Source organism: Seriola lalandi, unplaced genomic scaffold, assembly GCF_002814215.2.
Source record: "Seriola lalandi dorsalis isolate HSWRI2012SDOR001 ecotype SW California unplaced genomic scaffold, Sedor1 jcf7180002054412, whole genome shotgun sequence".
NCBI classification, from domain to species: Eukaryota; Metazoa; Chordata; class Actinopteri; order Carangiformes; family Carangidae; genus Seriola; species Seriola lalandi.
Genome location: NW_019524965.1, coordinates 37,664 through 51,548, shown reverse-complemented (window position 1 = coordinate 51,548; position 13,885 = coordinate 37,664). Strand labels below are relative to the sequence as shown.

At 42.0% G+C, this 13,885-nt stretch overlaps 2 protein-coding genes and 1 non-coding gene across 4 annotated transcripts; all 3 read right to left on the bottom strand.

The window, feature by feature from the left end:
* LOC147818892 (uncharacterized) lies at positions 1 to 6,794 on the bottom strand. Its single transcript, XM_087175055.1, has 2 exons — positions 3,797 to 6,794; positions 1 to 3,652 (listed from the first exon to the last, which is right to left on the bottom strand). The coding sequence occupies exons 1-2, from the start codon at positions 3,865 to 3,867 to the stop codon at positions 3,193 to 3,195; spliced, it is 531 nt and encodes a 176-aa protein (XP_087031181.1). The 5' UTR covers positions 3,868 to 6,794; the 3' UTR covers positions 1 to 3,192.
* Positions 6,795 to 6,919: 125 nt separating this feature from the next.
* On the bottom strand, positions 6,920 to 12,967 carry tedc2 (tubulin epsilon and delta complex 2). Of its 2 annotated transcripts, XM_023410018.2 has the most exons (9): positions 12,471 to 12,967; positions 11,087 to 11,145; positions 10,118 to 10,712; positions 9,976 to 10,029; positions 9,802 to 9,880; positions 9,421 to 9,565; positions 9,005 to 9,100; positions 7,924 to 8,117; positions 6,920 to 7,792 (listed from the first exon to the last, which is right to left on the bottom strand). In XM_023410018.2, exons 1-9 carry the CDS (start codon positions 12,572 to 12,574, stop codon positions 7,643 to 7,645), a joined length of 1,476 nt encoding a protein of 491 aa, XP_023265786.1. In that variant the 5' UTR covers positions 12,575 to 12,967; the 3' UTR covers positions 6,920 to 7,642. The 2 variants fall into 2 exon arrangements, with proteins under 2 accessions (XP_023265786.1, XP_087031180.1); XM_087175054.1 differs by lacking the exon at positions 9,005 to 9,100.
* Positions 11,995 to 12,068, bottom strand: trnat-agu (transfer RNA threonine (anticodon AGU)). Its single transcript has one exon. It is a non-coding gene; the product is annotated as a tRNA-Thr (tRNA).
* Positions 12,968 to 13,885: the final 918 nt, after the last annotated feature.

Sequence of the window (13,885 nt, the reverse complement as noted above, 5' to 3'; positions counted from 1 at the left end):
GTGTTTACATTACATTTATTTAATACAGAAGTTAAAATTTACATATACTTTGAAATATACAGTACAAATATAAAATAGTCATATATACAGCACCAAATATTAGAGGGCACGCAAACAAACATAATTTGTGTCACTCACTGGAGTGACAAACAGCATTGGCAGACAGCGTGGCTGTCTACTGGGTGAGGGACATATTTCCCACACAGCAGAGAGGTAGATTTTCCCTTTTATTTTTGAGAAGGCAGAGGGGAAATCACTTCACATCTCTAACAAACTTATTCTGGTCACCTGCCATCAATTTTTGAGTGACAATACACTGACACAATATAGTTTGAAAATTAGCAAGTACAACTATGCAACTACAATGTACTACATAGTAAAATGTGTACTATACATGTGAAAATTGCATTGATACACAAGCCAAAGTTCAGGGCAGAGTAAAAGTGTGTGTACTTCACTTCATGAGCTTTTTTGCTCGCTCTTTTTCTCACCCTCCTACTCTCTTTCTTTCTCTCGGCCTTTGGATGACTGTGCCACAAAACCTCTTTCTCTGAGAAAAAAAACATCACATATGTGGCTAGGCAGCACTAACAGAGGAAATATCAACCACAGACAGAAGATTATTTGCATCAACAGCTTTTCTGTCATAGATTCTTAAACACTGCTCACCTGATGATTTTGTCAATGTTCCATCTACATCTACAACCATCTACAGCCCTCTGACTACAGCAAACGCTAACCCAAGTGAACAGGTCTGAAGATAGCAGAGACAGACGGACAGTTAGATAGATAGACGGATAGAGAATTGAGACAGCCTGCTATGTTTTCATTGCAATAATCTAATGTAACGTAATCCTAGGGCTTCTTTCTCATCTCTCCATTCAGAGGATACCACTGCTCTGAGCTAAAAAAAAAACTTTGACAGTAGAAAAAGGCTCACAAAAGCCTCCACATCCAGTTAACTCTGCATTTTCACTGCTGTTGCCAGTAACGCATCATATCCCCTAAGAATAGTACTGCTCTGTTCATGATGGTTGACTCCAATCTAACCACAGGGATGGCTCCCTCCTTCTACATAAAAGTGAAAGGAATGACTTTGCGGGTTCTGCTCTTGTCTTCCACCATTACCTCCTTATTTCTTCCGTCTTCCCTTCCTTCCCCTTTAAACTAGCAGAGATTGGCTGACAATCAGTATGCAACAGAACATCTAAGTGCACACTGAGCTGCAAAAAGGTGGGAGAATGGACTGATCCGCTGGATGTCTATTGAAGCAGGCAGGCAATTGCAGTCTTGTAATTGGCAAGCTGGCCTTCAGGACAGTCTTTGGCATTGTGTGTTAACTGCTACCTCTGAATGCATAGACACATTTTACTCTGCAGCAAGCGACACTAGTCTGGTAGCCAGGGAGGAGTGCTAGTCCACAGTCCTTCACATTGAGACTACCAGTCTAGACTCCTTTCAGTTTCTATACATTCTATACATTGCGCTTTCTCTTTCTACGGTTTTCCATCTCACGTTACATTCAGTGACAGAAAAAAGAATGTTTAAGACAAGAATAAAATGCCATTGTGTATCTCATCCTGTGAGACCACACGCCCACAGAAAGCACCTATTCCCAGCTGTGGAGCTGAGTGCAGCTACATTCACCAGCTCTCTCAGAAAGAAAAAGCATAGGAAAGGGAAACCCCAGTGTCACTTAGAGCAAAAACAGTAATCAGTATTCAAAAGAGCACAGCCTTGTACCATATTTTCAGACTGACACAGTCACTCTCAGTAAATATGCTTTCTACTATTAAGAATGATCCACTTTCTTTGGTACAGAGAGCAAATTAAATGTCTATGGAGTGGGGTTACATTTAAGTTTAAGAGTGGCTGTAGACACTATCTCCTGGGCTATATCACAAGGGGGAAATGAGATGGATTAAGTCAAAATCCGGGGATGTAGGATGGAATATGGGATGGATGAGGAGAGTGTTGTTGGGATAAAGAGAGAAAGAAAAAGAGAGCAAGGGGGGAAATTGTCAGGAGTTCAGATGGAAACGGGGGAATGCGACAGAGCCTTTTTCCATGAGTGCTTGCTCAAGGCACTAAGCGGGAGGGGCCACAGGGGAGCAGGATCAGTCAAAGTGTCCCTGCAGTGGCATGTCCCCTCGGGCAGTGTCCTTCAATAATCCTGGCCTGCCCTGTGTGGAGTTGGGGTGCCCCACGTAGACACAAGGCCGGGGCGTAAATGCTCGCACATTGACGGGGGGCAATCAGTCAGTCAGAAAGTCAATGCCACACTCCTTTGTAACATGGAACTGAAGCTACAAAAGGCCCTGAAGAGTATGTTACTTAAATAAAAGATTCTCTTTCTTGGCATGGACATGGCCATATGTGCAAATCTTTGTTTCCTTTGTAGTTCACCAGAATCTTTATTTGAGCACAGACAAAAAACTTCCACTTCCCCTGCAGGTCCTCTGCCCTCTCCAGCTCACCGTCCACACAGATGCCAGCAAGATCCTGCTGGACTCAAGTTCCACTCTCCCATTGCGTAAAAAAAGCCCCCAACACATTGCTGCGGTGTCACAGGACGAGTGAATGACGCTGGCCGCTGACGCGGGTGCGCTGCTCTTTCGGCTGGGTATCGGGTTGCCATCTTTGGCCCACTTCTGGCCTCTTGGAGAGTCACCTGTCCTGGCAATAGGAATGCTGTGACTGACGTGCCTAGTGACGCCAGCATTGACTCCAGCAGCAGCTCTGCATAGCGTGTTAGGTGTCTGCGCTAGCTCACACTGGGACTGCTTGTGCATATGTGAGTGAGGATTGCAAGGGGCTATGTATCCGTGCGTGTAAATATGCATGCAGTGTGCAGTGCATATTTGTGTGTGTCTCCCCTCTGAGGTTGTTTTGACACTGGACACCTGCTGTCTGATGATAAAAGAGCGTGTGAGGCGTTGGTGATCCCTCTGTGCCAATCCAAAATGGTCCAAACCTTACAGACTAAACAGATCCTCAGCGTCCTGTCTATCTGTCCTTCCATTCTCTACGATTTCTCAGCCCTCTTCAGTATGAGCTGAGCCAAAGTTTGTGATAAAGAATTGAGGGGATTTGGCACAGGGAGGAGGAGAAGTGGTGGCTTCTTTAGCCAACCCTTGAGCTCCCGGCCCTGGGTATGTCTCTACTTTAGAGTTGTTGTTTTCCCCATGTGCTTCACAGGGGACACTGCTCAGAGGTAAATGAACCTCCCTCTTTCTTTTTCCTTCTCTTCTTCTTATGGACAGTCCAACAGGCAGTGGCCATCAGCAACAGCAAAAGACCCATGACAAGTAACACCACTGACACCACTTTAGTCTGAGGCAGGTCATTGTAGGTGTATGTCACCCCCGTTCCTGCTACACCAATGACCAAAGAGATGATTCCAAAGGGAAAAATGCAGCGGTACCAGGACTTCTCCATGCCTCCAGTGGCCTGGGACAGACGCTCCAGAGAGGAGAGCACGTCAGGGACTTTGGCGCCACCAGCCTCCAGGGCCTGACCCTCCTGCCCCGAGCTGGTCTGGGGTTGAGGTTGGCATGCCAGGTGGCCGGTTGTGCAGCCCATCCTTATGGTGTGGGCTGATGGATCCCGAACCCAGGCTGCCTCTTGGATCACGTTTGTAGTCAGCTCTGGCCTGGAGAAACAGAGAGAGACAGACAAAGGCAGAGAAAGAGAGAAAGGAGAAGGAGGTCTATATGAGACCGGAGAAATGACTGGAGCGGGAATGGCTGGAGTGTGTCAGATGAAGGCTTCTAAATCAGCGCTGAAAACCACTCACACTTTCCCCTTCTCTCCCTCCCTCTCTGGCTGTTTCTCTGTACACTGTCTGTTGGCTCTCTGGCAGCACATTGTACACTCTGCTGAACGTAGTGATGGGGGATATATAAAGGACCAGAAGGGGAGGAGCAAGGGTGGAAAAATGGGGAAGTCCAAGTGCTCTGATTGGTCTTATTTTGTGTGACGTCAAACATTGAAACTGGGAGAATAGGGGTTGATGTAGCACAGGAAGGGGGAGGGGAGAAGAGTTAACTGCTCCCTCTTGCCTTCATCTCCCCATCACCGCCTCCCAATTGCAGCCTTTTTTGTCGTGGTTGCTGCTGTTTTTTTGTTTTCCTGCAATATAAAAGCCCCCCTTGGGTAATAAACGAACCTGCTGCTGTCTAGAAATCAGAGGAGAGAGGGGAATCCCTCAGTATATCAGATTGGAAAGCTTCTTTCTCCATACTCATCCCACACGGCAACCTCGCCTCCATACGGCTATTACACAGTAATAGTGCTCCCATTGCACCTCAATAGATCTTGCGTGGACATCAACATCAAACAGAGACCCTACGGCCACCCACACAGTGCATGTGTCACCTGAAGACACTGATTTGTAGGACGACATTTATTCTATAATGAAAGTGTAAGTACACTAATGAGCATGTCCACATGTGACACTCAAACAGCCCCCACTAATTTCCCACCCACATACACTGCTGCTGCCAGTCCTTTCTGAATGAAAAGCAACCTAGTAATAATTAATCCCCCTGTATGATCGAAGAAAATCAATCAAGAAAGCTCCCTCTCCTAAACTCACTAATCTTACTCCCCCAGATCGGAAAAGCCATGTTAGGAAGGATAAAAGTGTGTGCACAGCTGAATGTCTATGTTTTTTATCTTCAGGCATTACTGAATTTACTATGGCAACATATTATTTTCTTTTTCTTCTTTCCACGCTTTTTTGAAAACTGAAAGCTGTGAACTTAATATTTATAGTAGAAATGTGTCATTACGTACAATTGTAGGGAAAGCAAACTGAGGTTACAAGCGTATTTAAGGTTGAACATGTGTAATGAGACAACAGGCCTCTTTGATAAAGATGAAAGTTTTAGCCCCTAAAAAGATTTAGACCATGGTCCATGACGTATTGGGTGTCAAAAGAGCAAAGATGTGGGTGATGAACAACACAGCAACCAGTAAGTTTTGAATATGGGTTTTAAAAACATCTCTATGTATTTATAAAACACCTGCATGACTTCAGCTTAGCAACAGGTTTTCCCTCATAATTAAATGAAAGGACTGTTGCTCTTTAAAGCCCACAAGCCACACATTATCAGATTAAGAGATAGCTAATGCTCTCATATAAATGCTTAACATGCCTCTGTCTGCAGAGGACAACTGTATTCTTTGCCTTTACAGAAAAGACAACTGGATAGAGGGAGTTGTCTTTAGACCGGATGAATGGTGGAGAAAAATCAAACAATAAACCCCACTGTAGCCTAACTGATGATCATACTGATTTAAGAATCTCTGCTGTAGCTCAATCGGTAACAGAACTGTAGATGAATAAAAGAGGAGTGAAAGAGGGAAAGGGAGGAATGTGTTTGCGAGGGCTTGGGTGCAAGAGAAAAGAGATGCTCAAGAGCAATAAGCATTTGAAGGAGAGAAGTGGATTCTTGGTAGCACTGTTCGGTTTCTGTGGATTTGTACTTGGACTCCAGTGTTCGAGTGAACTAAGGCTAAAGACAAAGAGTGTAAATGAAAAGGGTAAAAAAAAGTGAACAAGTAGGAAGGAATGTGTATGACAAAGAAGAGGCTATTCAACACTGTCGCGCTCTGTGTGAGAATGTGTGTGTGACATACAGCAGTGCTGACATGGGAAAGAGAACGAAGCTTCTTCCGTGGAAAGTAAAATTTCTTTGGATCTTCCATTATGTGACAAAAGGAGGCGTGAGAAATATGGAACAGAGGCGTGAGACATGGGTAACCTGGGCAGGGCCGGGCCATGCTGGTGGGAGTGGAAAAGGTCCATTGGTGACAGCCAGAACCAGGCAGCAGCTGATGTATGCAGGTCACAGGAAGGCTGAGTTGCGTAGGCGCCACTCCCACTGGGCCCTTTGTGTGGTGTTGACGTTATCTCAAAGATGCATCCCTGCCTCCTCCTTTACTCCTTTCACACAGACTGATCCAAGACTGTATGGACAGACCAGAAGCCTGCAGCACGTTGCTACAGTCCCATACAGATGACTTGGCTTAAGTCCATGAGTGGAGAGAAACTGATGGTGTTGGAACAGAGGAAGCTTTGTGAACATGCTTTCGTATGTTTCAGTTAAGTCAGGAGCAGTGGTTTGAATTAATGCGCTCCTGTTGTTTGAGATACAGGTAACAGACAATCTGAGGTTGACATAGTCCTCCCCCTTTTATACTCTTCTTTTTACTGTTCTTCTATTCAGGGAATCAATCCATTTCCAGCTTGCAGCATACAGGGAGCCGGGCCCCCAAGTGCATTGTCTCTGTGACTCAGCCAGCTTTGGGTGTGCAAGTCCTCACGGTTTGTGTGTACATGAGGGTTGGTGCAGCAGGGCTCAAACACCCACGTCCTGCTGTGTGAACCCAGCGCCACCTGTCGCCCAGTCTGGCACAGGCCGTGCCATCCACACGTCATCTGTGGGCACGAACCTTTTCGGCCTCTCCAAGCCCTCCTGCATCTCACATACACCCTCACATTACATTTGGGATGCGCAAAAACATGATTACCAATTTTCACAGATCACGGAGACGCAGTATTGGCCCCATATGTGTTCTCCATCATTCACTGTATGCCAGATTATAAAAGCCCAGCATAGATACAAACACATCATATGGAGAAATACTATAGTGAGAAAAATAAAAAAAACTGACTCATTTTGATGCAATAGTAATAACTCAACAAGTGGTTAAGAATTAATCATCTGCTAGTGAGTTCTGTCGTCACTTCTTCTGTGAGTTGGGTGCCACCTGCTGGAAGACTCCATTAGTGACTCCTGGGCAAGCTTTTCCATTACATATTACTCTAAGTATTAATTGTTATGTAGTAGAAATATGAAATGAAATATCATTAAAACATAATAATAGCATTGAACCATTAGAAAAAAACCTATGATGTTCAAAATATTTATGAGAAGACCAACTGAAATTACAGACCATAAAACACATGCAGATATCATGTAGCAAATGTGTTGCCATATAGATTTATGTCAACATTTATAATTCGATGCTCTCCGATGAAAACCACGTCTCTCCAACATTGGCGACTTTGAATATTTCAGATAAATAGAAGGGTTACTTGTTTCTTTACGAGTTGAAATTTTCTTGCTTACAAAGATAAATAAACCATTTTAAAACCCATTAGATTGTCTGAAAAATGCTTTGTCACAAACCTGAAAACATTTTCATAGGACAATGCCAAAATTGTAAGTACAGCACTTCAGTCAGAAACAACATTAACAAAGATGATAAACAATCACAATCTTAGGTTTCTTTCAGTCAGACTTTCAAGTTATTACTATCACAGCACACTAAAAACGGATTCTTCACAATAATGACTGGGATTTTGATTCACGGACAAATATAAATTTGAGTTACCACTTTATTAAGAACACCTCTTTAGTCTTAAGCAATCCAATGTAATGGTCCTGCAATTAATATTATTTTTGTGAACTTCTTCGTCTTTAATTGATAGTGTCAGAGTGGTATGAGCCAACTGGTATTGCACTGGACTGGATTATACTGAGAGGTGTTTCATTTCTCTTATGTATGCAAATGGTGTAGGATGGAGTACCTCATAAACTGGTAATTCAGTGTAATACTGTATGTTCTGTGTTCAATCAGGCTCAGAGTCCTGGACAATGGCAGGGAAACGCTCCCCTCCTTCACCCAGCAGAGAGTACATGTCTCTCAGCACACTGGCGTTGGGATGTCCAGGCCCAGGTGCTATAGATGAGAGCTGTGGGGAAAGAGTGTCCAACAGAGCCTGTCACATAGAAGAAAAGACTGTCAGCACATTATTTCTTAGTAGTTAATGAGTACTACTCCACAGATTAGCACGATCAAGTGTATGATATATTTATAATTTATTAGCTGGTTGAAGAATACAGCCCGTACCTGCTCGAGGTTAATCTCCTGTTGCAGCAGTGCCACCTGCATCCTCAGCCTCTCCAGCTCTCGGAGGTCTGCCTCTGTTGTGTATGTTACAGTGAGGGGCAGGGGTGCGATCATCCCATCTTCCCACACACCATTTGCCCCAGTTGGGCAAAGACAACCTCCCACTGGCCTCCATCGATCCCATGCTTCCCACTCTAACGGAAAATACAGTTATTTTTAGACTGTAAGCGTGAGCAACCGTACCCTAAAACGTTTTTCTGCTCCGCTGCTTCAGCTTTAAATAGCTAGGCCCTTGCCTAGCCACGTCAGGATAGACAGCTTTAAAACCCCACCGTCACAGGGAAGGGGATCTGTCGAGGCCAAGGAAAGTACTGATCTGACACTGAGGTTTCACTGCAGCTCTGTTTTCATTTTCCATATGCCAAGATGGAGAGGCCGCATTAGCTCGTTAGCACGCTATGTTCATCTCAATCATTTTTCAAATGCTGTTAAAATTCAATAAACGATAAATCCCTCTCTGGAAAATAAAGCGCTCGGAAATAAAATACTTACTGAATATTGGATGTGAGATGCTAGATTGGATGCATATAGTCACAACATCAGATGGAGGTGTGTGGACTAAGCAAGGAGTTACAAATGACTGGAAAATATCTCTCACACTGGCTTTAGCAACATACTTTTGCTGCACTGGAGCTATGAGTGGTAAACATAAACAAAACTCCCTGCTGAAGGTGACATGGTCATTTGAGTAATGCGAATGGAAATTCTCAGGGCAGTCAGCTTCATTATAATTGTATCATTGGAGGTGATGGAAATTCTAACATACTGTAGGTGCTGAGTGAGTGATACCCTGACACCCAGACATGGTCATTCAAACACAGCGTGGTAATCGGAGTCAAACACAGGGTCATGATAACTCCACCAATGTCTTTTTTATTATGCAATTCTGTGAGGTGGAATAAATCGTTTAAATAATGTTTTTTTTCCTGCTCATAAACAGTCACGCTGACATGTAATTTGTTTAGGAGGAAATGCATAGTTTGAAAAGGTAGATTATGTGATGGTGAAACGGGATTCCTACCTTGTTTCACTTGGTCTGCAAAGTTCTGGAGCTCTGCTGCAGTCATTTGCAACCTTTCAAGTGTCGGGTAGGAGTCATACTTGTTTTTCTTACCACCTGCATAGACAGAAATGATCATTTAAAAAAAAGAAAACCTTCAGTTAAACTACAAGCACTGTTACAGCGGAGGCAACTGGATTTCTTTACTTTAATTCCACTATGTTAATTAGTTTCATGTTTGCAGTAACTGTTATTTTTACAATTACAGAAAATCTTCAAATGCTCAGTGGGGGGGTCTCACAGTCACTTCCTGCCAACTCCCTGTGCAGTTTCTTCCCAAATTATCATCTTCTCACCCACACAATTGTGTCATCGATCTATTTCATTTTTCCACATTCCTCTGCTCCTAACTGTGTGTGTTTGCATGTGTTATTCACCCTGCTCTGTGGCCGTTTCTGGAGTCACCTTGGCCAGAAGCTCCATTGTCTGACAGTGCTGGATGAGGTCATGCCCTTGGTGAGTCAGCCTGTCGACCAGAGCCCTGGTCTGATCTGGGCTGCCACACGGCCAATCCTTGGGGAACTAGAGGGATCAGAGGGACATGGTCAAGGACGAAACATTGGATACCCAAGCCGTTTTGAGAAATCAAAGTGTATTACTCAGATTTGTTCAAAGACATGCTAAATTGCTATAGCTGGGTATCACTAAGCATGGAATTCAAACCGATTATATTCTCAAGCTCAACATTACAGCATGGAAAACATGTCTGAGGCTTTCCAGCCCATTTTCATGGGCTCCACTAGGAAAAGGAAGGATACCGTAGCTCTCATTCTCTCCATGAAGTGACTCCTCCCTGGCACAGGTTTCCTTTGCAGAGCCATAACTTTGTCCCACAACCTAAAGATAATGTGGAGAAAGAAACTTAGTACAAAAGCAAAACAGTGGAATAAAGTGTAGTATTTTCACAAAATGAACAGACTGATTTTGGTTACCTGTTTTGTTTGTTTCTTACAGATTTCCACTTTGTTGTCTGCTCCGAAGCTATCCTGCCATAAAACAAAGGCAAACTGAATTAACTCACCTCTTCCAACTGAGACTGACAAAGCATGGTTGTCCACTTATGTAAAAATATACCTAGTGTGTTGAAGCAAGCTATGAGCTCCAGACTCATCTGTGTGTGAGAAAGGCACTGCGTTATTTGAAGAAGGTGTTGGGATAGCTGCAGCCTCTCCCAGGTTTTCAACACTCAGCATGCTGCTTTTAACAGTCTTTTTTTTAGAGCGATCAAGAGAGCCAGATGCTGAACCAGCCTGCTGCAATTTCCTAGTTGCCTGGTGATGCACAGCCGCAGCTGATGAGACAGGATGCTTCTGGATTGTGCCTCTATTATTTGTGGTTTTGGACTGTCTAGGATTGTTGCTAGTTGAAGGTCTTGCGCCTAGTGAGGAAGATAGTGAAGATCCAGGTTTTTTGTGCTCTTTTCTGTCAAGACTGGCAGATTTAGAGGTTGATCTGATGGTCAAATCACTTCCTTTAGACGGTGCAGATGACTGTGTTACACCTTTTGATGTGAAAACTGAAATGCCTGGTTCCTTTCGAGGTCCAGATTGCTTGTTTCTGTCTGGGTCTTTTTTAGATGCTCCCGAGCCAGTGCGGACCCACAGGGCTTTCTCCAGTACTCGCTCCAGCAATTCTATATCTTCCTTCTCCCCTGGTAAGGTATTTGTGTCTGAAGATAGCAGCATAGAAACAAGTGGTTACAGTTTAGTTATTTAATCTATGTTTAACCAGAAAGTCTCTTTAGATTTATTATCTCTTTTACAGGAGAGACCTGGCCATAATTGGAAGGATGGAGTAGTTAATATATAGTAATTTAAGAACATGCATTGTTAATTTATAACCTTTATGAATAGCACTATTAAATAGGACCCAAGGCATGAAAGAGAGAAGTGTTACTATTTAAAACAGGTACAGTCATAACATTATACATGACTGCCCTCATCTCTCTCTAATTGACTACATTAACCAAAGATGTGAAAATGATTTTTTCTTTATAATGATACATGTTATTTTTTCTTTTTTCTTTTTTTTTTTTTAAATTACCTGTAGCAGCAGCATCTGCACCTTCAGATTCCTCAGAGTCCTTCTTGGGTTGTGGTGTTCTGTGGGAAAAAAACCTCCATGTGACTACAGACTCAAATTAACCAAGAGGAGCATAATTAAGCAAATTTGAGCAACAGCAGTATATAATGTATAATAGAAAATAACATATGCACAGCCTAGGTGTTTATTGTGGGTTTTTGATGCCAATATTGATATCAATATGTGAGAGCTTAAAAATCCAATGTTACAATATATCAATTGATACATGAAAAATTAAAAATTAAGTTGACAAAATAATCTTATCAGTGATCTCTGGTGGATATAGCTAATTGATGGTGACACAAACTTAGAGCTACAATGATTTATTGGTTAGTCATTGGCAAAAAAACATCAACAGCTACTTTGATAATTGATAAATTGTTAAAAGTCTTTTGTCAACAGAAATGCCCAAAATTTGGTGGTTCCAGGCTTGCTGCTTTTCTCAATCTTACAATATAGTAAATTGAATATTTTTGGGCTGAGGACTGTTTGTCAGACAAAACAAGATATTTGATCATATGATAAAGTACTCCAGGACAACATATTTTTTTGTGTTTTCTGATGTTTTATAGACCGAACAATTAATTTATTAATTGAGAAAAATAACTGGCAGATTTTCTGATAATAATAATCAGAATCATGGAATCATTTTTGAAAGCATCCTAGTTTACTTTTAGTGCCTAAAACTTTTGCACAGTACTGCAGAAAAATATTGGACAGTACAATGGGCCTTGCCAAAAACTTCATTTTAGATGTTGTTCTAGACAAATCTGTCTTTTTGTTTATTCATCTTGCACATGTCCATAGCTATCACTGCATTTGTCCCTGTGGTTTTCAGTGACGAAAGTGAAACGAGTTAGTGGTGGAAAAGGCACTGCTGGGATTCGAACCCAGGATCTCCTGTTTACTAGACAGGCGCTTTAACCAACTAAGCCACAGCGCCAGATAGTTGCCCTTATACGCAGATGTTCAAGTTATCACTTTCTTGGTGATAGGAACAAATACTTTCAATGATTTGACAAGGAACCGCATACGAGTAAATCATTACGTTTGATCGCCTTGACTTCAGTGCCTGTTTCAGAGTGTATTAGCCCCAGTTTGCATGAAAGGTACAAGAGGCACAGACTGTGTCTAAGAAGACATAAGATCAGATATCAACACCGATTACATATTTTGCATGCACATATTAATACATTAACTTACATGAATAAGTGTTCTTTGATAAGAACATTGTTTGGTAATTGTAAAGTTAAAATGAGTTTATGTTCCTACGTAAAAGAGACAGTAGTTTCACGAGTGAAAGCTGTGATAAAACGGTGGGGTTAATGAGATGTACAGTACTTACAAGGTCTGTAATATTTCTCTGTAGAGCTGAATACTGTCATTGATCTTCTCTTGTTCAGCTTTGCATGACTTGATAGCTTGCTCAACCACGGACAGCACTGACATGCTTGTGTCTTGATTGTCTCTACTTTGACTTTATTTGTCTGCCGTGAAAACACGCAAGAAATGATTAACTGTTAAACTATCGATTGAAACACTGAATTAACACAAAATCTCTCAAAAGTGTGTGGAATATATCGTTGTTTCATTTCCATACGAACAGTTTAACGCGAGCTATTTCGTGCTGACCCGCGAAATCGAAATAAACGGATGCGGAAGTCACATTTCTTTCTTAGTGCCAGCAGAGTCAACGTAAAGCTGTGTGCAAATGTTCAAGAAGCTAATTATCACAATAAGACCCATCTACCTTGTGCGAACAAATTAAATGACCTATTTGTTTTCAACTAGCTACGTACAATAACAAAGACAGTTAAAACTTTGTGGCTTAGTCGCTACAACGAAGTTGTCAGTTCTCGCGAGAAATGGCATAGCTACGGAGGACGAGGACGTTGTTCCTTCATGTTGCCACAACAAGGCTTTAAAAGGGGGATTTATTTATTTCACTTTTTAGGCTTAATAATCATTGCATGTTCAAATTCAGTGACTTACCACCAGAGAGAAGGATGAGAAAAAAGAAACCACTGTGAAGATTCTACTTGCACCCATTTTCAAATCCTCCTCATTAACTTGACTCATAAATGTGTAATAGTAGGCCCTAAATTATCTGAATTACCAACTGCAAATTATGACTTTAATGAGTGCTGTTTATTATTACAACAACAAGGTTCATTAAATTTATTATTACGTTCCCAAGTAGCCTTTTTACATTTATAGTTTTGTAAAACTGTTGCCCCTATAGTGACAGTTATTAAAATTTTGCGAGAGGAAACAGAGACAGGATATGACTAACTTTTGGCCAATCTGTTGTTGATTTGCTGCTTTAAGTAACATTATAAAAACAGCCAAAGATGTAGATCCCTGTTGCTATGTCAATGAGCGATCACCTGCATTTCCTATGAGATATGTTATGTGTTTTTGATGTAGCATTTGAAAGTCAGCAGCACATTGAAACCATGTGTGTCCTCAGCAGACCAGACAAACAAAGTGGCATAAAAAAAAAAAAAAAAAAAGTAAAAAAATCATTCATGAGAGTGAACATGGTTTGTTTTTATGGCTCTCATGTATAAATTGACAATAAATAAATTGTCTTGGACAAATTACCATCTAAGAGGCTATGAATTTTTTCAATCCTTCCCCCATGAGAGTCTTTAGACCAAAATCCCCCTCCTCCCTTATTGAACTGCAGCAGTTGCACAGTGGCACTTCCCAAAGCAATTTAATGTAATTGCAACAGCTTGCCACCCTGCCACCCCCCCC

Excerpts from the sequence above, each read along its gene's own strand:
- tedc2 (XM_023410018.2), bottom strand. The coding sequence starts at position 12,574 with ATGTCAGTGCTGTCCGTGGTTGAGCAAGCTATCAAGTCATGCAAAGCT. Across the intron at positions 10,030-10,117 it reads AGCTTGCTTCAACACACTAG|GATAGCTTCGGAGCAGACAA; the intron begins GTATATTTTTAC and ends GTTTTATGGCAG. Across the intron at positions 8,118-9,004 it reads TGCAGACCAAGTGAAACAAG|AGTGGGAAGCATGGGATCGA; the intron begins GTAGGAATCCCG and ends ATTTTCCGTTAG.
- LOC147818892 (XM_087175055.1), bottom strand. The coding sequence starts at position 3,867 with ATGTGCTGCCAGAGAGCCAACAGACAGTGTACAGAGAAACAGCCAGAG. Across the intron at positions 3,653-3,796 it reads GAGGGAGAGAAGGGGAAAGT|GCCAGAGCTGACTACAAACG; the intron begins GTGAGTGGTTTT and ends CTGTTTCTCCAG.